Source organism: Hyla sarda, chromosome 5 (genome assembly GCF_029499605.1).
Source record: "Hyla sarda isolate aHylSar1 chromosome 5, aHylSar1.hap1, whole genome shotgun sequence".
In the NCBI taxonomy this organism is placed as follows: Eukaryota; Metazoa; Chordata; class Amphibia; order Anura; family Hylidae; genus Hyla; species Hyla sarda.
The window spans coordinates 56702332-56724268 of NC_079193.1; the positions used below are offsets into that span (position 1 = coordinate 56702332).

The 21937-nt window shown below is 47.8% G+C and overlaps 1 protein-coding gene across 2 annotated transcripts in view; it reads right to left on the reverse strand.

Annotated features, from left to right (window-relative positions):
* DYNC2I1 (dynein 2 intermediate chain 1) overlaps positions 1-21937 on the reverse strand; it is an 89956-nt gene that overhangs the window by 12840 nt on the left and 55179 nt on the right. For both annotated transcript variants that reach the window (XM_056519548.1, XM_056519549.1), the window contains exons 16-20: positions 21004-21111; positions 16734-16795; positions 3962-4013; positions 3812-3872; positions 3383-3482 (exon numbers count right to left, since the gene is read on the reverse strand). In XM_056519548.1, coding sequence (XP_056375523.1) covers positions 3383-3482; positions 3812-3872; positions 3962-4013; positions 16734-16795; positions 21004-21111 — 383 coding nt within the window. The remainder of the gene's footprint in view (positions 1-3382; positions 3483-3811; positions 3873-3961; positions 4014-16733; positions 16796-21003; positions 21112-21937) is intronic.

A 21937-nucleotide genomic window follows, 5' to 3' on the forward strand; every position in this document is an offset into this window, starting at 1 on the left:
GAGAATCACATTCTGCCCTCTGCAGGGGAAATTTGGTATTAACATGTTAGCCAATAAAATGAAAGCATGAATATATAATACAGTGTTTTCCAACCAGGGTGCCTGTTAGGATGTCCAGCCATGCTGGGAGTTGTAGTTTTGCAACAGCTGAAGGCTCTATGGTCCAGAAACAGTGATATAATACAAGGTTGGGTTGAATTCTCAAGAATTAAAGCTGTTTCTTGTAGTGCATCCCAGCTAATAGAAGTGGGTTGTCCTAAAAGGAAAACAAAACATCCGTTTAGGACTTTCTGTGCATAAGTCATTAAAATTAGAACGGTCAAAAAAACAAACTGGCACTATTCTCAATTAAAAAAATATATGTATCTGTATCCATTTCCGAAACGCGTCAGATGGTTTTTGGCCCTGCGCCCCTGTAGTAGTGACGTCACTTACAGACTATGCTTTGGCTTTCCGTAGCCTCCGTCAGTGCAGCCGGCAGGTGAGTCGCTTCCATCCGAAGCAGATCTCCCAGCCAGCAGGCTCACTGTCACTCCGGACAACTCCATTTGCTTTTTGCGAAAGACTTTAATAGTCTATTCGCACGTACAGTATTCTGTGCAGATTTGATGCGCAGGATTTTCTTCTGCAGATTTCAATGTAAGCTGAATTACTGTTTATACTTGAGCATAAGCAGAGTTTTTCAGTATGATTTTTCATGCTGAAAACGCTTATACTCGAGTGAACTCTCCGCCTGTCAATCCCTTCTCAGTGGTCTTCAATCTGCGGACCTCCAGATGTTGCAAAACTAAAACTCTCAGCATGCCCGGACAGCCATCGGCTGTCCGGGCATGCTGGGAGTTGTAGTTTTGAAACACCTGGAGGTCCGCAGGTTGAAGACCACTGTGGCCTTCGTCATCATCCAGACCCCCCCCCCTTTAGTTTTCTACTCACCGCCCCTCAATGGGAAGGAAGGGTGAGCTGTTCCAGGCCATCTATACTGCAGGGACCGTCCGGTGGGGAGGGTTAGTCGTTCCGGGCTGTCCATCTTCACCGGGAGGCCCTCTTTTCCGCGATCTGGGCCCGGCCCAGTGACGTTGCCTTGACGACGACGCACAGGGACGTCCGTCCCTGCGCATGAACGTCCCTGTGCGTCGTCATCAAGGCAATGTCACTGGTCCAGGGCCGGGCCCAGAGCGGAGAAGAGGGCCTCCCGGTGAAGATGGACAGCATGGAACGACTAACCCTCCCCACCGGACGGTCCCTGCAGCATAGATGGCCCGGAACAGCTCACCCTTCCTTCCCACAGAGGGGAGGCGAGTAGAAAACTAAAGGGGGGGTCTGGATGATGACGAAGGCCGCAGTGGTCTTCAACCTACGGACCTACAGGTGTTTCAAAACTACAACTCCCAGCATGCTGGGAGTTGTAGTTTTGCAACATCTGGAGGTCCACAGGTGAAGGGATTGACAGGCGGTGATGATATAGGGGGGGAATGATGACATTGGTCTGGTTGATGACAGGGGGGGGGATGATGACAGGGGGGGATGATGACAGGGGGGGGGGGTGATGACAGGGGGGGGTGATGACAGGGGGGCGGTGATGACAGGGGGGGGGCGGTGATGACAGGGGGGGGCGGTGATGACAGGGGGGGGGCGGTGATGACAGGGGGGGGCGGTGATGACAGGGGGGGGCGGTGATGACAGGGGGGGCCGTGATGACGGAGGGGGCCGTGATGACGGAGGGGGCGGTGATGACGGAGGGGGCGGTGATGACGGAGGGGGCGGTGATGACGGAGGGGGCGGTGATGACGGAGGGGGCGGTGATGACGGAGGGGGGGGGGATGACGGAGGGGGGGGGGATGACGGAGGGGGGGGATGACGGGGGGGGGGGATGACGGGGGGTGATGAGGGGGGGGATGATGGAGGGGGGGGATGATGGAGGGGGGGATGATGGAGGGGGGGATGATGGAGGGGGGGATGATGGAGGGGGGGGTATGATGACAGGGTGATGATAACAGGCGGTGATGTTGAAGGGGGGGATGATGACGGGGTAATGATGACGGGGGTGTTAATGACGAGGGTGTGGAAGATGACAGGGAGGGATGATGCATTTCCCACCCTAGGCTTATAGTCGAGTAAAAAACTTTTCCTGGGTTTTTGGGGTGAAATTAGGGGCCTCGGCTTATATTCGGGTTGGCTTATACTCGAGCACAGCTTGAAATCCTGCGCAACAAATCTGCTAAGTGTGAATAGACCCTAAAGCAGGAAACCACATCACAGACAGTATGCATCAAAGAAACAGGTAATCGATAATAAGCTAACCAATGAACTGAGCACCGGGGAGGTATAATCATTTTGGTCACGGACGCAGCGCTAACAATTACAAGTGTGGAGTGCGTTTATTGGTAATTGAGAAATATCAGCCATATGTATATTCCTTTTTTGTGCTGCTCCTCAAGAAGCTATCACCTATTGTGGACTAAAGGTCATCGGTGCTTGTGTTTTCTTAGTGTGCCCGCAGTATTCTTTTGTGGATTTGACATATATATGAAGTGGCATGGATACAGATACATATATTTTTTGAATTGAGAATAGTGCCAGTTTTTTTTTTTTTTTTTTGGACCGTTCTCATTTTAATGACTTGTGCACAGAAAGTCCTAAACGGATGTATTGACAAACACTGAATATATATATATATATATATATATATATATATATATTTGTAGTTGAAAACAAGTTAATGCACCACCAGCCACCTCATGTTACTATATATAAGTGTCACCATTGTATACACTTATGTGAGCGACGATATTCTTACAAGTAACTGTAGTAAATAGGTGCCATAAATTAGGATTCTTTTCTACTAAATACAAGCTTTAAAAAGGGGTTGTTTGACCATTAACACTTATCCCTTTTACCAGTATTTCCCAACCAAGGTGCCTCAAGCTGTTGCAAAAGTACAACTTGCTGGAAGTTGTAATTTTGCAACAGGTGGAGACACCTTGGTTGTGATACACTGCTACACAGGGTAGATAATTAGTGTGTGAATGTGGCAGGTGGGGGGGTCCGAATGCTTGGACCCCTGTGTTCTCAAGAACGAGGTGCTGAGTCTCCAATTAGAACATGCATTTGCATTGCCACTCTATTTAGTGTCTATGGGATCTGCTGAAGACAGCCGAGCACTTTACCTATCTCCATAAGCTACCATAGAAAATGAAAGGAGTGTCAATGTGCACTCGCTAACATCTCTCTATTATGACCTTGTCCTCAAGATCATGGAGTGGGGGAGGAGAATTTGGTTTGGTGGCCCAACTACTGCTGGTTCTGCTACTACTACTATTATTATTAGTTACATTCAATAGAAGACAACATGTTCCATATTCCAAAATGTACTGTAACTTACCATATCGGTTCCAATGACAAAATGATTGAAGTCCCGAGGAAGAAATTTAATATTTAAAGTCTGTGGACTCCCCAGGATCAAAACATTTTTGCGAAAAAATCTAAAACAAAAACAAGAGTGATAAAGATATAACTAAAAACAAAATTATCAAAAGACTGACTGCCAAGATCCCTAGTGCATCCGGATTTAAGGAATAACACCAACACCAATAAGACCAATTTAACATCCCATTTCAGGGTAGGAGTGTGCAAAGTTGACCCATAAGAAGTCCTACTCCCTACAGACATCCCATACAATACTGAACGCTGTCAAGACAAGCAAACAAGATAAAGAGAATAGCATAAAAGTGGTAAGAAATATAATCTAGGTATATAATTTATTGCCGTCACTAATATTAGGAAGGAATTAAAAATAACACAGTACACTTACTTGTCACTAAGGTGTATAGATGAGCTGTGTATCAGTTTCACTTTTCCTCCTGGGATTAAACCTGAACAAAGATGTACATGCAATCAATTTTTACCAATTGGATCACAGAAAAAGTAGAAAAAATTACCTGCCCTAATATTACAAACTTACCCAGGTCACTTTGAGAGCCAGCAGGGTCAGCTTTTCTAAGCTCTACCACTACCTGCAATAACATTAATCCAATTAACACGTTTAATAATGAAAACATCAACATACAAAACAATGAGTTTCCAAACTGGTTAATTTGACTCAATCATCCATATTAATTATACACATTTTTGGGGACTCTATGGAGGGAATTTATCATGTCATTTTTACCCCTGTCTGCCTGTTTGTACTTTTCTCAAGTTTATTAAAAAAAAAAAGGTGCACATTATTTATAAATAATATGGCTAAAGCGTAGCTATAAGCAAGTTTGAAAGTATGGTCTGGACTGGTTAGGGATTGCGCAAAAAGTTGGCAACAATTTTTTTAATTTGCAGTTGATAAATCACCTACCACTGCAAAAAGCTAACCATGCTACTTTTGCTGTTTTCTTGAAAAAGCCTAAATGAAAAGTTCATACATAGCAAAAGTAGAAAAAACGCACGGTCAGCACTGCTTCCTTAATTGCACACCTTAAAGCGCACATGCAGGTATACACCTCTTTTCCCGTATTTTCCTAGGTGATGCTCTATGTTCAGTGTCAGCATAAAGTGAAACTTCCAATAAATAGAATAGTGATGGATGGCACTCGCCAGCGTAAAGAAAAAGGAGATTTTTTAACACTTACCGTAAAATTTCTTTCTCGAAGGATCTATTGGGGGACACAGACCGTGGGTGTATGCTGCTGTCTCTAGGAGGTGACACTATGGCAACAAGAAAGTCGGCTCCTTCCAGCAGGATATACCCGCCTCCAGGCCCTGTGGTAATCAGTTTAAGTACTAGAGCAATAGGAGAGGACCGACAGGTCAAGGAAAAAACCCGAACTGTCCGAGAACAGAAGAAAAGATATAACTGAACACACCCTCGGACAGAGAACCAAAGAGAAACCCAAAAGGGAGGGAGCTGTGTCCCCCAATGGATCCTTCGAGAAAGAGATTTTACGGTAAGTAAATAAAAAATCTCCTTTTCTCTATCGGCTCCATTGGGAGACACAGACCATGGGACGTACCAAAGCCGTCCCTTGGGTGGGCAGATAATCAGTCAGGCAGACGGCTTTTCCACTGCCGCCTGCAGCAGTTTACGGCCCAGACTAGCATCAGCCGATGAGAAGATATGAACCCGGTGGAACCTCGAGAAAGTGTGCAAAGACGACCAAGTAGCCGCCTTGCAAATCTGCGAGGCCGAGGCTATGTTCTCGAGAGCCCAGGATGCCCCAACAGAACGGGTAGAATGAGCCACAACCCTGAAGGGAGGAATCTTCCCCCTACAGCGATAGGCTTCCAAAATGGCAGACTGGATCCACCGAGAAGTGGTAGCCTTGGAAGCAGGTTATCCCTTACGACGACCTTCCGTTAGGACGAAAAGGGAATCGCACTGACAAAACGAAGAAGATCTAGAGAGGCAATACCTAACAGCCCAAACCACATCCAGTATGTGGAGCAAATGCTCCCTAGAATGAGCGGGGTAAAATGACAGAAGAACAATGTCCTCATTGAGATGAAAGGCCGAAACAACCTTAGGCAAAAGGGAAGGATCTGGCCGGAAGACAACCTTGTCCTGGTGAAGCACCAGAAACGGAGAACGGCAGGAGAGAGCTGCCAATTCAGACACTCTCTCCGAATGAAGGAGATAATAATAAGAAAACGCCACTTTCCAAGAAAGGAGGCGCAGGGGCACCTCCCCAAGGGGTTCAAAATATTCACCTTGGAATACCCCCAGAACCAGATTCAAGTCCCAAGGGGGAGAAGGGGCAGCATGCGCTCCTTGAAGGAAGGTCCGGACATGAGAATTAGAAGCCAGAGGATGCTGGAAAAGAATAGAAAGGGCAGAAACCTGACCCTTAAGGGAACTGAGAGACAACCCCAGTTCCAATCCCGACTGCAAGAAAGAGAGAAGACGGGAAACCGAAAAGGTAACAGGACACAAGACCTGAGCTACACACCAACTAAAACAAGACCGCCAGGTACGGTGGTAAATTTTTGCCGAGGAGGACTTATGAGCCTTGAGCATGGTGCGAATGACTTGGGAAGAGAAAAAACGGCGGCTTTCAAAACCGCGGTCTCGACCACCACGCCGTCAAAGCAGAGACGGTAATAGGGGTGGCACAGGAGACCTGAGATAGGAGGTCTGGAAGATAGGGAAGGCGCAACGTTAAGTCGTTCAGGAGCCTGACCATGACGACGTTCCATGCCCGCCGGGCCCAGGCTGGGCCACTAGAATGGCGGAAACGCCCCACTGAGAGTTTCCTCAAGGCCCCCGAAAAGAGAAGAAAGGGAGGAAACGTATAAGGTAGGGCATAGCCCGACCACCAAATAGATAAGGTAGGGCAAGCCACGACCAAGAGAGAGGATCGCTTCGGTTGTGGCGGGAGAAGCAGAGGTCCACGCCTAGAACGCCCCAGGGGTTGCAGATCACAGCCAATACCCCTGGATGTAGGGACCAGTGCCATGAACGACTGAGGACCGGACGAGAAGATCACATCCCAGGGACGGCCAGACCGAAGATAACTGAGATGGCCGGAAATCCGAGTTCCGCCCAGGAGGGAAATTCCCAAGAACAAGCAAAGAAAGAATTGCCCTAGGCCCCAAAATGTTGCAGGGGAAAAAGTTTCTCGGGGGGCCAAGACCCCAGACCGGGCGGTCCCTGAAAACACCTCCCCAGCCTGACAGACTGGCAGGGATGGACAGGAAGGAACACCCCCCAAAAAAATGAGGGGGAAAACAAAGCCACCATAGAAGGGACCAACAAGACCGAGCCGAGAGACAATGGAGACCTGTCACACTGGAAGAAAATCACCAGTTGAAGAGGTCGGTGATGAAACTGGGCAAATGGCACGGCCTCTGCCGCCAATCGACCCAGGACATCCATGCAAAAGTGAATGGAAACTGGAGGAGGGAGCCGCAGGCATCAGACTCTTGAAAAGAGTCGGCGGAGTCGAAAGCGGGCAGAGGCTGCATCGAACTAGAGCCCCAGGAGAGCGGTTGGGCTTGTCCCAAATGACCATTTAACCGAAGTGAGGCAAGGTCTGGAGGTTGAGACTAAGACTCTCCAGGATCTGGGTCCTGGCCGGAGCTCAGATCAGGAGGTAGTCCAAATAAGGAATCACGGAAACAACTGTTGTCTGTTAAAAAAAAAAAAAAAAGCCGATCACAGGCGCCAGGACTTTGGTAAAGGTCCGCGGAGAAGTGGCCAGACCGAAATGGATAGCCACAATAGAAAATGACCCTCCAGAATTACAGAGCGGAGGTACCGCTGATGACCAGGAAACAATTAGAAGCGGAGACAGGCATCCTTGATGTCCACCAAAGAACGAAAAACTCCCCTGGAACCATGGACGCCAGCACTGAACAGAGAAACTCCATTCGGGATGGGAAAGCAAGATGCTGGCTGAGATACTCGAGAACCAAGACTGAGCGAACAGAAACGCCTTTCTTGGAGATCACAGAGAGGTTGGAATAAACCTCGAAAACGTTCCCCTGAAGCTGCATGTCCAGGCATCCCGGAGGGTAAGAGGTGACCAACCACCCGAGAGAAGTCGGTGGGTGGGGGCGACCCTTCAGGCCGAGGAAGGCCTACGGGTGCCTGATGGCGTCCGCAGTCCAGGCTTAAAGCCACATAAGGGGCCGGTGGCTACCAGGTAGCTTGTAGTAAAGGCAGCACAGTGGCTGCACATGGAATCAGTATACAGAAAAATCTCCGGCTGCAGAGCATCGGAGAGCTAGATTAAATAAATCCTCTGGAGGGATCTTGAAGACTACCCTGGCGGAGTTGGAAGACCATACTAAAAGGGTCTTTGACACCCAGGCAGAAGCAAAAGCCTCAAAGGCAGAGATTGCCAAAATATCCACCTTCATGTCCGCTGGATTCTTTAAGGCAGCCGCATTAACAAACGGCTGTGTAGGTGCCTTAGAGAGGCGGGAGACCGGCGGATTTGGATCCACCGTTGGAGAGAAGGTCCACCGAGCAATGAGGTCCTTGGCGAAGGGATACCGCACTTGAACCTTCTTCATGTCCTGAAAATTCTTGTCAGGGTGCCACCAGGCGGATACCAGCAGGGCGTAAAATTCAGCGTGAGAGCTGAAAGTTTTGGGTGCCGGTCTGGCACAAAGAAAAGAGACTTCTGGAGCTACGTCCGAAGTTCCTGGGTCCTTTAGATGGGAGGTGTCTCTTATGGCCGAAACCAATGAGTTCACCACATCCGGCATATCCGTGCGGTCCTCTGAGACAGAGGCCAAATCAGAAACCTCATCCACAAGTTTTCCAGGTGAATGGGAAACAAGGTGAGGCAGCCCTGGAATAGGTCGGACACGATGAAAGGAAACTTCTGGAGCCATGTGTCCGAAGTTCCTGGGTCCTCTAGATGAAAGGTGCCTCTTATGGCCGAAACCAATGAGTGCACCGAGCCATATCCGTGAGAGCTGAAAATCTTGGGTGCCGGTCGGGCAAGATGAAAGGATACTTCTGGAGCCACGAGGTGTCTCTTATGGCCGAAACCAATGAGTACACCACATCAGGTATATCTGTGCAGTCCTCTGAGTCAGATGCCGAATCGGAAACCTCATTCACAAGTTCTCCAGGTGAGTGGGAACAAGAGAAGGCAGCCCTGGAGGGGGGGGGGGGGGGGGACACACCGACCAGGTACGCGGTTCTGGAAAGCCAGAGCGGCGACCACGGAAGCGGCCTCTGAGGGAGCGACGCTTGTACAAGTGGAGCAGCGGGTGAGTCCTATGAGGGGAGTGCCCGTGCCTATCAGGAGATCCAGGGAATGAGTCAGAGAATACATCCCTATCACGCTTGTGAGAGCGGTGATATAGAGAGAAGGGAAGCGGGTCCCTCTGTAGGGCCGGCGTAGGGCGGACCTCTCCCAGGCGAAGACCTAAGCCAAGATGGATATAGACTGGGCGAGGGATAGATATAGCAGGGGAAGCAGTGGTGTCGGTGGAACAAGAACCAAGCATTGTAAGAATTGCGGCCCCTGCAAAAAAACAATAGGTGACCAGGACCGCCATGAGTGGGCGTGGTTAAAGCCAGACAAGGGCCCGCGGCCAGTGAAATAATGCTATAATGGATAAGGTGACTTAAACAGGACTTGAGCCTGTAACTTATGACTGTGTTAGAATAAGGCTGAAGAGCGCTGCAGCACAGAAGCAGGGCTCAATAATAAAGCAACCCCGCGCTCTTAGAAAAAAAACACACAGTCAGCTGCGGGTGGGCGGAGCCAAGTTCCGACCTCACTAGCGGCCGAAGTACATGTTCAGCTGATAATGGAGCCCGTTCCCAGCCCCGAGCGCATGTGGGCATGACAGGGGGAGGGAGCGGGCGAGCTCCCCTCCGGCAGCCGTACGCTGCCGTCAGGGACAATGAATATGCGGCCGATAATGGCGAGCTTGCCGCCAGCAGCCACGATAACGGCGGCCGATAAAGGCGCCCGTTCTTACTCCCAGCACCGAGCGTATGTGCGCATGAAAGGGGGAGGGAGCGGGCGAGCTTGCCGCCAGAAGCCACGATAACGGCGGCCGATAAAGGTGCCCGTTCTTTCTCCCACCCCTGAGCGTATGTGCGCATGACAGTGGGAGGGAGCGGGCGAGCTCCCCGCCAGTAGCAGTATGCTGCCGACAGGGACATATGGCGGGCGCGATATGAGGCCAATAATGGCGCCCGCTCCCAGCCCCGAATGATGACAAGGGAAGGTAGCAGGCGAGCACCCCGCCAGCAGCCTCACGCTGCCGACAGGGACATATGGCGGACGTGATATGCGGCCGCTGAACCGCGCGCCCGCAGAAAATGAGAGCCATGACAGTGAAAACACATTTCCCTCACAACTTTGCACTCTGTTCCACACCACTGCTATAAAACAGGAGACATTCATCCCCCACCCCAAGAATAAAGGAACCCCATAAGAGGAGGAACAAGGTTCCTCAAGCCAGGCCTCATACAGACTACCAAGAGTGGGCCAAAATAGGGTGTCTCCAGAGGCTAAAAGTCCCTACCTGGAAGAAAAAGGGAAAAAATACTCACCTCAGTCAGAAGAACTTACCTCATGAAGTCTTCCTATGAAGTCTTCAGCCAGCTTTTATCACCTGCATCACGCCTGGCTGCTATGCGCGAGCGAGGCGAGCAGGGGGGTGAACAGCGCATACACGCAATGTCTGTGCCCCCTTACTCGCAATGGGGAAACAGGGAACCAGAGTCCCTGAGTCCCCACCTGAAAACAGGAAAGAAAAAAGAATAAAAAACTAACACATTCCCTAACTAGGAAAATAATAAAACATAAGACCTGGTCTGGATAAATCCAGACCATGTCCACCTCCTTCAGACACTAAGCTTAACCTGATTACCTCAGGGCCAGGAGGCGGGTATATCCTGCTGGGAGGAGCAGACTTTCTTGTTGCCATAGTGTCACCTCCTAGAGACAGCAGCATACACCCACGGTCTGTGTCCCCCAATGGAGCCGATAGAGAAATTTGTATTTTATTTTCCAAATGAACAGTCAGTAGTTAGGGATACAAAGTGGCCTAATAATGATTGCACTTACTCTGGTGAGTGCAATCATTATTCTATTTATTGGAAGTTTCTAAATGAAAAGTTGTAACATTTTTGGGCAAATCACCCATTGCACAAACATTTGCGACTTTTTGATACAAAAAAAAATAAAGTGACACAGAGCCGGCATACAACGTCCTGAGTGTGCACTTCTCAGGGTTTAAGCTAGTCATCGGTTTTCATGTCTCTATGACATAAAATTACAGTGCCTATTTCTTTTCCAGTAGAAGCTAGTAAATCAAACAGGTGCATTTCTCTGTTATGTGGCAATATACAGTGGGGGGAAAAAAGATTTTTTATGCTTACCGTAAAATCTCTTTCTCAGAGGATCCATTGGGGGACACAGACCGTGGGTATATGCTCTTGCCGCTAGGAGGCGCTGACACTAGGCAAACAAAAAAAAGAGTCGGCTCCTCCCGGCAGGCTATACCCCGCCTACTGGCCCTGAGCTTATCAGTTTACTCTCAAAGCAATAGGAGGCAACCGACAAAAAAAGAGAAAATACCAGCAAAAGTCTGAGAGAACCAGACAAAAGAAAAACCCCGAACCACCTCTCGGACAGAACAAACGAAAAACTCTACCCAAACTGTGGATGGGCGCTGTGTCCCCCAATAGATCCTCCGAGAAAGAGATTTTACGGTAAGAATAAAAAATTCTACTTTTCTCGGTCGGAAACCATTGGGGGACAAAGACTGTGGGACGTACCACAGCAGTCCCCGGGGTGGGGAGAAAAAACACTCAACCCAAATCAAGCAGAGGAGGATGCTACTGTCGCCTGCAACACCTTGCGGCCCAAACTAGCATCAGACGATGCAAAAGTATGCACTTGATAAAACTTTGCGAATGTATGCAAGGAGGACCAGGTGGCCGCCTTACAGATTTGCAGGGCCGAAGCCCTATTACGGAGAGCCCAAGAAGCCTCAACAGAACGCGTGGAATACGCCGTCACCTGAAAGGGTGGCACTTTGGCCTTGCGGCGGCACGATTCCGAAGTGGCCGAGCGAATCCACCGAGCAATGGTCGCCTTGGAGGCCGGAAGACCCTTACGACTACCCTCAAGAATCACGAAGAAGGAGTCCCCCTGACGAAAAGGGGAGGTGATCGACAGATAAATCCGGACTGCCCGGACCACATCAAGGGTGTGAAGAGAACGCTCCTTGGCATTGGAAGGAGAGGGGCAAAAGGAAGGAAGAACGATCTCCTCATTTACATGAAAGGAGGAAACTACCTTGGGCAGGAAGGAGGTGGACGGAAAACCACCTAATCCTGATGAAGCACCAAAAGGGGGGAACGGCAGGAAAGTGACGCCAGTTCAGAGGCCCTCCGGATAGAAGTGATAGCAATGAGAAAGGCGACCTTCCACGAGAGAATACGAAGGGAGGCATCCCTAAGGGGCTCGAAAGGAGCCTCCCTCAAGGCTCCAAGCACTAGATTGAGATCCCACGGAGGCGTGGGAGATCGAAAAGGAGGGGCCATGCGGGCCACACCCTGCAAAAAGGTGCGGACATGGGAATTAGAGGCCAACTGCCGTTGGAAAAGGATAGAGAGAGCAGACACCTGACCCTTAAGAGAACTTAGGGTCAAACGTTGATCCAGCCCCGCCTGAAGAAAGGCAATAAGACGTGGAAGGGAAAAAATAACCGGAGAGAAGTCTTGCGCCTCGCACCACTGAAAATAAGCTTTCCAAGTGCGGTGGTAGATCTTGGCCGAGGAAGGTTTGCGTGCCCGAAGCATAGTACGGATAACCCCCTCAGAAAACCCGCCGGCCTTCAAAACCGCAGTTTCAGCAGCCACGCCGTCAAATGCAGTGACAGTAAATTGGGGTGGCAAAGGGGACCTTGAAAGAGAAGATCGGGACGAAGAGGTAGGCGCAGCGGCACGTCGTCGGCCAGTCGAACCACGTCTGCGTACCACGCATGTCTGGGCCAGTCTGGGGCCACTAGAATGGCGGAGACTCCCTCAGAACCCTGGGCAGGAGGGGAAGAGGCGGAAACAGATAAGAGAGTCGGAAGGACATCCATGGGATGACCAGAGCATCTGTCGCCAGGGGATCCCACGATTTTGCTACAAAGAGGGGAACCTTCCTGTTGAGGCGAGATGCGAATAGATCCACATCCGGGGTCCCCCAACGATCGCAAATCTGTGAAAACACCTCCGGGTGGAGAGACCACTCCCCCAGATCCGCCTAGGAACGGCTTAGAAAGTCCGCTTCCCAATTGTCCACGCCCGGGATGTGGATTGCCGACAGAGCAGGGACCCGAGCCTCAGGCCAGAGGAGAATCTTGGAGACCTTATCCATCGCCGAGCAACTCCGGGTGCCGCATTGGCGATTGATATATGCAACGGCTGTTGCATTGTCCGACTGAACCCGGACCGGTCGACCCAGAAGGAGACGTTCCCAATGGAGGAGGCAAAGGAAGATCGCCCGAAGCTCCAGAATATTGATGGGTAGACGGGATTCCCCGGGGGACCAGTGACCCTGAACCGTCATGTCCCGAAAAACCCCTCCCCAACCCACGAGGCTCGCGTCGGTGGTGACGATCTGCCCATGGAGGGGAAGAAAAGACTTCCCCAGAAAAAGAAGGGGAGAGTGGAGCCACCAGAGAAGGGACTGACGTACTGCCAGGGGCAGGAGAATCCTGCGATCCAGGGACAGAATGGCCAGTTGGAGGGAACGATAATGAAACTGGGCGAAAGGGACTGCTTCCATGGCAGCCACCATACGGCCCAGGACCTCCATGCAGAAGCGAATCGGGACCAGGGTGGGGCGCCTCAGACGACGGACCCCCACCTGCAGAGAGCGCCTTTTGTCCAAGGGAAGACAAACCCGGGCCACTGCAGTGTCGAAAAGGAGCCCCAGAAAAATAAGGGACTGGGAGGGGAGCAGATGTGACTTCTCCCAGTTGATAACCCAGCTGAAAGAGGACAGGGTGTGAAGTGTGATCTGCAGGCTCTCCAAATTCTCGGACCGAGAGGGGGCCTTGATTAAGAGGTCGTCCAGGTAGGGAAGGACTGAGATCCCCCGGCTGCGAAGGATGGCAATGACCGCTGCCATGACCTTGGTAAAGACCCTGGGAGCCGTGGCTAGACCAAACGGGAGTGCCACAAACTGAAAATGACCCTCCGGCACTGCGAAACGAAGGAAACGCTGATGCGCCGGGAAGATCGGAATGTGGAGATAGGCGTCTCGGATATCCACTGAGGAAAGAAACTCGCCCTGGTCCATGGAGGCCACCACAGACCGGAGGGACTCCATCCGAAAATGACGGAGGCGCAGATGGCGATTGAGCAACTTGAGGTCCAGGATGGGACGGACCGAGCCTTCTTTTTTGGGAACAACGAAGAGGTCCGAATAGAACCCTGACCCGTGTTCCCCCGAGGAACCGGCAACATCACCCCCTGGGAGAGGAGATAAGCAGAGCTGACTGAAAAGCCGCCGCCAAGGGAGGGGACTGAGGAGGGCGGGATTGAAATAAACTGTGTCTTGGAAGAGAAGAGAATTCTATGCGGTAGCCTCCTGAAATAACGTCTAGCACCCAGGCATCCTGGACCTGAGACAGCCAGATGTCCTGAAAAAGAGACAGCTGCCCTCCCACCCAAGCACATGACACAGGTGGGAGCGCCCTTTCAGGAAGAGGCAGGCTTACAGGTACCCGATTTGGCAGCGAAACCCCCAGATCAGTTGCCCGACTTCCATGATGGACGTGCCCTAAAAGAGGGTGCTCTGCGCCTGTTTGGAGGGGCGAAAGTAAGTCGACTTCCGGCGGGGCATAATTCTAGGGGTCTCCAGAGGTTGCCACTAGAAATAATAAAAAGGAGGCCCCCCCCCCCCCCCCCCTAGAATATACTCACCTAGCACCATACACACCTGAAGATGTCTTCTGCCTGAAGAATATCTTCAGCCAGACTTATAGATGCCTGCATCACGTCATGCTGCTACAGACCAGGACGAGCAGGGAAAGTAGGGAGATCTGGACCCAACGGTACTACCCCAGGTGCTGGCCGTTGGCGAGAAGGGGTTAACGGTGCATTTGTATATTATGGCCTGTGCCCCATATGGGGGAACAGGTAGCGCCATGCTCCTGAACCCCCGCCTGAAAACAGTGAAAAAAATAAAATGAATGAAAGAAACTAGACAGTCCCTAACTATAAAATAAGAAAAAATAGAAGACCAGGTGTGGAGAAATCCAGACCTGTGTCTTGCCTCCTAGGACACTAAGCTTAAACTGATAAGCTCAGGGCCAGTAGGCGGGGTATAGCCTGCCGGGAGGAGCCGACTCTTTTTTTGTTTGCCTAGTGTCAGCGCCTCCTAGCTGCAAGAGCATATGCCCACGGTCTGTGTCCCCCAATGTTTTCCGACAGAGAAAAGTATTTAGTCAGTCACCAATTTTGCAAGTTCTCCCACTTAAAAAGATGAGAGAGGCCTGTCATTTTCATTCTGGAGGATAATTTCTAAATAGAAGTAATTTACTGTTTAACTTTCTGGCACCAGTTTGTTTTCCACCGAAGTACCCCTTTAAGCCAGTACATGTCTGGGCCTGTCTGAAGTTTGCTAGAGAGCATTTGGATGATGCAAGTAACAAAGGCTACCATCAATAACACACTAAGTGGCCAGGGACTCAAATCATGCAATGCCAGATGTGTCACCCTGCTTAAGTCAGTACATATCCGGGCCCATCTGAAGTTTGCTAGAAAGCATTTGGATGATCCAGAAGAGGATTGGGAGAATGTCATATGGTCAGATGAAACCAAAGTAGATCTTTTTGGTAAAATCTCAACTCGTCATGTTTGGAGGGGAAAGAATGCCGAGTTGCATCCAAAGACCACCATACCTACTGTGAAGCATGGGGGTGGAAACATCATGCTTTGGGGCTGTTTTTCTGCTAAGGGACCAGGACGCCTGATTCGTGTAAAGGAAAGAATGAATGGGGCCACGTATCATGAGATTTTGAGTGAAAACCTCCGTCCATTAGCAAGGGCATTGAAGATGAAACGTGGCTGGGTCTTTCAGGACGACAATAATCCCAAACACACCGCCCGGGCAACGAAGGAGCTGAAAGTTTGTGTTGCCCAGTGACAGCCGCAAAACATCATTGCTCTAGAGGAGATCTGCATGGAGGAATGGACCCAAATACCTGCAACAGTGTGTGAAAACCTTGTGAAGACTTACAGAAAACTTTGTCCTCTGTCATTGCCAACAAAGGGTATATAACAAAGTATTGAGATAAACTTTTGTTATTGACCAAATACTTATTTTTCACCATAATTTGCAAATATATACTTTAAAATTTGGACAATGTGATTTTATGGATTTTTTTTTCTCATTATGAGGTAGTTGAGGTATACCTATGATGAAAATTACAGGCCTCTCTCATCTTTTTAAGTGGGAGAACTTACACAATTGGTGGCTGAAAAAAAACTTTTTTCCCCAACTGTAACTTTATTTGGCCGTACACCCTATGACAGACAGCTATCTCTCCTAATCCCCAATATGAATGCACGCTTGTTTTGACTGAGCGTGCAGAAGTTTATGTGGCGTATATACCGTTGCTACATACATCTGGTGGCGGCTTATCTCCAAGAGAACAAAAAGATCAGCATCTAAAATACAACAAGTCAAATCTCTTTCTTCCCCAATATCTGCCATGAAAGGAAGAGTTGGAAGGTCACCATACACATTAAATGCATGGCCAGTCCTGCCAATATGTCTAATTGTGTATCACTAGTGTTAAACTTGAAGGGGTTGTCCAATAATAAGAATTGCACTTAAATTAAGCCAAGCATAATGATTCAAAAGGGATTTAAATGAAGTGTTCCTGTGTCTAGATATCACTGTTACTTATTTATAATGGTGCCCCCTGGTGCTCTCTCAAAACCTCTACCTCATGTGTCTATTATAGTAAGATAAAGCTGCTTCTAGTACAATAATTCTTATTGTCTGGCCTATACAACTGCAGAAATCATCCTGTTGCCCTTGTATAAGAGGATTCAGGTGGTGGGATTGAACTACTAAGCTTTTTAATCGGCAACATTGGCCATATTAGGTGGACATTCTGATAATGAAAAATTTCTACAGAATTTTTTTTAAAGGATTCTGATATGTAATGAATGAACCGACAGAACACAACTATTTAATCATAAGATAATATTTCTAAAATAAATATTTTCCGGTTATTGCATTCTCTTTCACACTTACCCACAAGATAAGATGACCACTTTCATCTAGTGAGGCAACTTGAAATGACAACCCCGACATCTCTGCAGAAGAATAGGTAAAATAGTCACAGTGATCAAATGTTAGCAGACACCATGAAAACGCTTTGCATGCTGTATTAATGGTGTGAGGACTTTTCCAAGTATCCATCCCTCATATGTCAACCTAAGGCTTCTTTCACACTGCCGTTAGGACACGGCAGTGTGATGGCCATCGGGGGATCCTGGGAGAAGAGCGGAAGAAAAATTACTGCATGTGCCGTCTTTCTCTCCCGTTACTCTGGCTACAAAATAACAGAGCCCGACGGACACCATTATAGTAACATTATAGTAACTGGTGCCGGGGCCGAAAACATCACACTGCCATTCAGCCTATGGCCAGCCGAGTCAGGACTTTGCTGCGGCCGGTAATTGGCTGAGTGCAGTATGACTCGCCGACCACCGGCAACCAAGAAGAGGATTGCGGCGGAGACCGGAGTGGGTTACCGGAGGCACCGGGGGAGGGAGGGAAGGTATGCATGTCTTTATTTTTTTTACTGCCGGCAGTATGGAGGACAATTTTCCCATCCCGGAGTACTCCTTTAAAGGCTGGGGGGGGGAAAAAGAGCCTAACGGCCATTTAGGGGCTGTGCACAATGGCGTGTGAAAGTAGCCTAACCTGTATTTATACAATTACAACCTATTAGACATCTCAATGACTGCTGCCAAATAATCATAAATGTACTTGCTGTATTTTCTAAATCATGATCTGAACTTCAAGCTCAGAATAAACTTGTAGGCGATTAAACATTACGAAACAGAACGAGAGTGTCTCTGTTTTGTTGGCATCAGATGGTCCAGCCTGTACATGACTGCATCTGTTTGTAATGCAATTGGCCTAAAGCAATGCTGAAGGACTACAGCCACCAATATATATAAAGTAATGAACAGCTAAAGAGCATGGATGCTTCTGGCAACAGATGTTACAGAAGGATGATGGGAGAAGTTAGACAAATATGACTTCTCTCCTTTGATCAGCTTTAAGTACACAGACACTACTTTAGAGATCAGAGACATGAGAGTATTCATCCCACTCAAATAATGGGATGGATATGTCAAAGCCAGAGCCCTGCTGTTAGAGAGTCATCTGTAGATTCTGGCTGGAGGAAAATAAACCTCAGTTCAGATCATAGTAGGTAAGGCCTCATTCACATTGCCGTTGGACTTCGCTATTCAAAGTTCCATCTGCAATCCGCCCAGAAGGATAGGAGTTTAACGGAGAAAAAAAAAATAGTGCAAGCAGTATTTTTTTCTCCGCTAAACTCCTGTAAAATTACTGGATCACAAACAGACCCCATGCAAGTGAATGGGGTCCATCGGGACCTGGAAGTAGCCGTTTGTATCCGACCCATTTTAGGGTTCGATCGGCTCAATAAAAATAAAAAGCCGATCGGACCCTTAACGGGTCAGATGCGAACAGCAATGTGAACCCAGCCTAAGAATTCATAGTACTAGATTATTATTTTTTTTCAGTCGGTTGTATAGCACCAACATCTTCGGTCATGCTGTACAGAGGCATCAGCGATGCAGTCTGACATTGCTATCATTTCTCCCATTGAATACCATGTTTGTCATAGAACAGTTATTTTTAGAGCTCTACGTGTGAGCTACAGCCACACAGTACTATTTTTACCAGGTGCCGTATTGTGTCTGCTAGCACTCCACCTTAAATATACATGGCACACCGTTCCCAAGGTGTATTTTCTAGCAAGAATTGTGTAGAACTTTACATCCGCCCACACATTTCTCTAACAAGTTTTGAAAGTCAAACTTCTACATGGCCTCCGCCTAAAACAGGTGTGAATGTACCCTTCCTAGAGATGATAACTCCATTCCATTAGAGATAAATGCTTAAAAATAAAAAAGTGCTAAACATGTTGTGGGCTAGAGCTGGGCAGTATCTCATAGATCAGTGGTCTCCAACCTGCGGACCTCCAGATGTTGCAAAACTACAGCTCCCAGCATGCCCGGACAGCCGTTGGCTGTCCGGGCATGCTGGGAGCTGTAGTTTTGCAACACCTAGAGGTCCGAAGGTTGGAGACTAGAGATGAGCGAACTTACAGTAAGTTCGATTCGTCACGGACTTCTCGGCTCGGCAGTTGATGACTTTTCCTGCATAAATTAGTTCAGCTTTCCGGTGCTCCGGTGGGCTGGAAAAGGTGGATACAGTCCTAGTAGACTCTTTCCTGGGAATGTATCCACCTTTTCCAGCCCACCGGAGCACCTGAAGGCTGAACTAATTTACGCAGGATAATTCATCAACTGCCGAGCCGAGAAGTTCGCGACGAATCGAACTTACTGTAAGTTCGCTCATCTCTATTGGAGACCACTGTCATAGATCAATGTATTGTATGGTAAGAAGAGGATGTGTAAGAGAATAATAGGGGCCTTGCTGGGAAAAGGGAAGGGTATGAGCAATTCAACCTGAGGCATATGCTGGAGAGGTATAAGCAATGGGATATGACTTGATACTGCATAAAGAAAAATTGCATAGCAAATATTGGCTTCTGTGAGAAAAATGGCTTTTTATCCTAATGGAATATATGAGCTCTTTGTGAATGCTGTATCCGTATTAAAAGACAAACTTTTGACAAGTGACAGGTGACATCCAGGTGCTGAGGATGGGTCAGAGGGACTAAAGGCTCCTTCACACGGCCGTCTGTCCCCGTAATATTTCTCCCATCAAAGTTCTGTTATTGCAGCTTTTAAATGGCTTTCAAACGGTTGTAAATTAAAGGGGTTATCCAGAAAAAAACTTTTTTATATATATATATATATATCTCAACTGGCTCCAGAAAGTTAAACAGATTTGTAAATTACTTCTATTAAAAAAGAAGATTAATCCTTTCAGTACTTATGAGCTGCTGAAGTTGAGTTGTTGTTTTCTGTCTAAGTGCTCTCTGATGACACCTGTCTCGGAAACTGTCCCCTTAGCAAACATCTTCTATTCTGTGCAGTTCCCGAGACAAGCAGAGATGTCAGCAGAGAGCACTGTTGTCAGACAGAAAAGAACAACTCAACTTCAGAAGTTGATAATTATTGGAAGGATTAAGATTTTTTCAATAGAAGTAATTTACAAATCTGTTTAACTTTCTGGAGCCAGTTGATATATAAAAAAAAAGGTTTTTCCTGGAATACCCCTTTAATCCCATTGAAGACAACAGGATTTATTTACAATCCTTTGTCAGCCGTTTGCACCCATCTACTCTCATTTCCGTTTTTTGTTGTTTTTTTTTTTTTGGCAGGAGAAAAGACGGTTCATGCAGTATTTTTTCTCCCGTCAAAAATAACGGAATAGAAATGGACATTATAAATTAAACATTGAAGTCTATGGGTAACGGACTGAAAACAGATGAGCCTTTAATGTCTCTGTTTGCACCAGTTTTTTCCAATCCATTTTTGATCCATTATTACTTCTGAGCATGCTCAGAAGAGATGTGAGGCACCAGGAAGTAGCCAGACAATAACAAAAATGGAAAATAAACGGATTAAAAACTGATGCAACAGGATGACACTTAACCCCTTAAGGGTTCGTTTTTTCCTCCTCGACTTTTAAAAATCTTAACTCTTATATTTTCATCCAAAGACCCGACCAGTTGTCCTTTGTAATGACATCACTCATTTTACCATAAAATGTATGGTGCAAACAAAAAAAATACTAATTGTGTGGTGAAATTTAAAAGAAAACCACAATTTTGCAAAGTTTGGAAGGTTTCATTTTTACGCTGTATAATTTACATAAAAAAAACAAAACATGTTTTCTTTATTTTGTGGGTCAATACGATTAAAATGAAACACATGATTACATACTTTTCTGTTATGATAGCAGCCGGGACCTGCTGTGGATGACACCAGCACCACTCCGATGCTCGCTCGATGCACCACTCGATGTACAGGATGTAAATGTACGTCCTGGTGCGCTAAGTACCACTGCACCAGGACGTACATTTACATCTTGCGTCGTTAAGGGGTTAATGGCATTCTTCTGCCCCTTCTTGGCTCTCCTTGGAAAGCTAGGCTTGCAGAGTATGGATGTAGGGAAACAAATAGTAGAAATTGGGTCGGCACTCATGTACATGTAGTGCTTGCAGATAGTGCACTCACAATTTTTCTTCAAATCGATAGGAAGCCATATTTTTACGGTAGAAATCTTTAAATCATTATCAGTTTTATTTTTTATTTTTATAATTACAGACTTGAAGAACTGAATGTACCTTCAGGGGAAGACAAAGAAGAAATCCCACGATCTTTTGTCTCTGTACTCGGGACAGGTTCTACGGCCTTTACTGGATGGGTGTGACTCATTGGAGTAAAAATGCCATCTGTAATTCACAAAAATATATGTAAAAGGCTACAAACAATACTGGTGTATTAAACAACAAATACTACAGCAAAACATTAACAGCCAAGCAACAGGCAGATCCATGACACATCACCACTGAACTGTAGGAAATGCATCGCAACTGGTGCAATGGAAAAATGGCCAACATCAATAAATCAGGTTGTAATTTTTAACGGTAGGGTCACACACAGTGCATCCACAGCGTATTTGAAGCTGCAGATGCGATGCCGGTAGTCACAGAATGAGTGCAGCGCGCACTCCCTGCTGTGGCCGGGTAGCTCTGTCTGTCAGCTTGTGACTGACAACAGGAAAACTGCCACTACAAACGGACACACAGAGCTACAGGGAGCAGGAAGCTCACTTAGCCATCGCTCTGTGACTGACGGCAGCGCATCCGCAGCGTCAAGTACGCTGCAGATGTGCTGTGTGTTACCCTACACTAAAGCATCACTGTAATTTGGAAAGAGAGTCCAGACCTGTCAAAAGTTTAGATCGTACCAGGCCTGAGACCTGCTGTTATCTTATCTCAAAGCTAGGTGGTGTGTTGCAGCACATGCCTCCCTCCTGTCCCCTCACTCAAAATTAGTCGGATGGAGCAGCTGGCCCGTGAGTGAAGAGCGTTGCTGCACACTTCCCAGGGTTCTTACTTGCTATCGCAGTGGGTATTAAGATTCAGACTCAGTAGGAACTAAACTTTTGACATGTCAGGACAACATGTCAAAATTTTTCTAAACGATAGCGATGCTTTAAAAAAGTTTTTGTGAACAACATAAACAGTAATCTGTTTCTGCTGGGCGAATTCTATA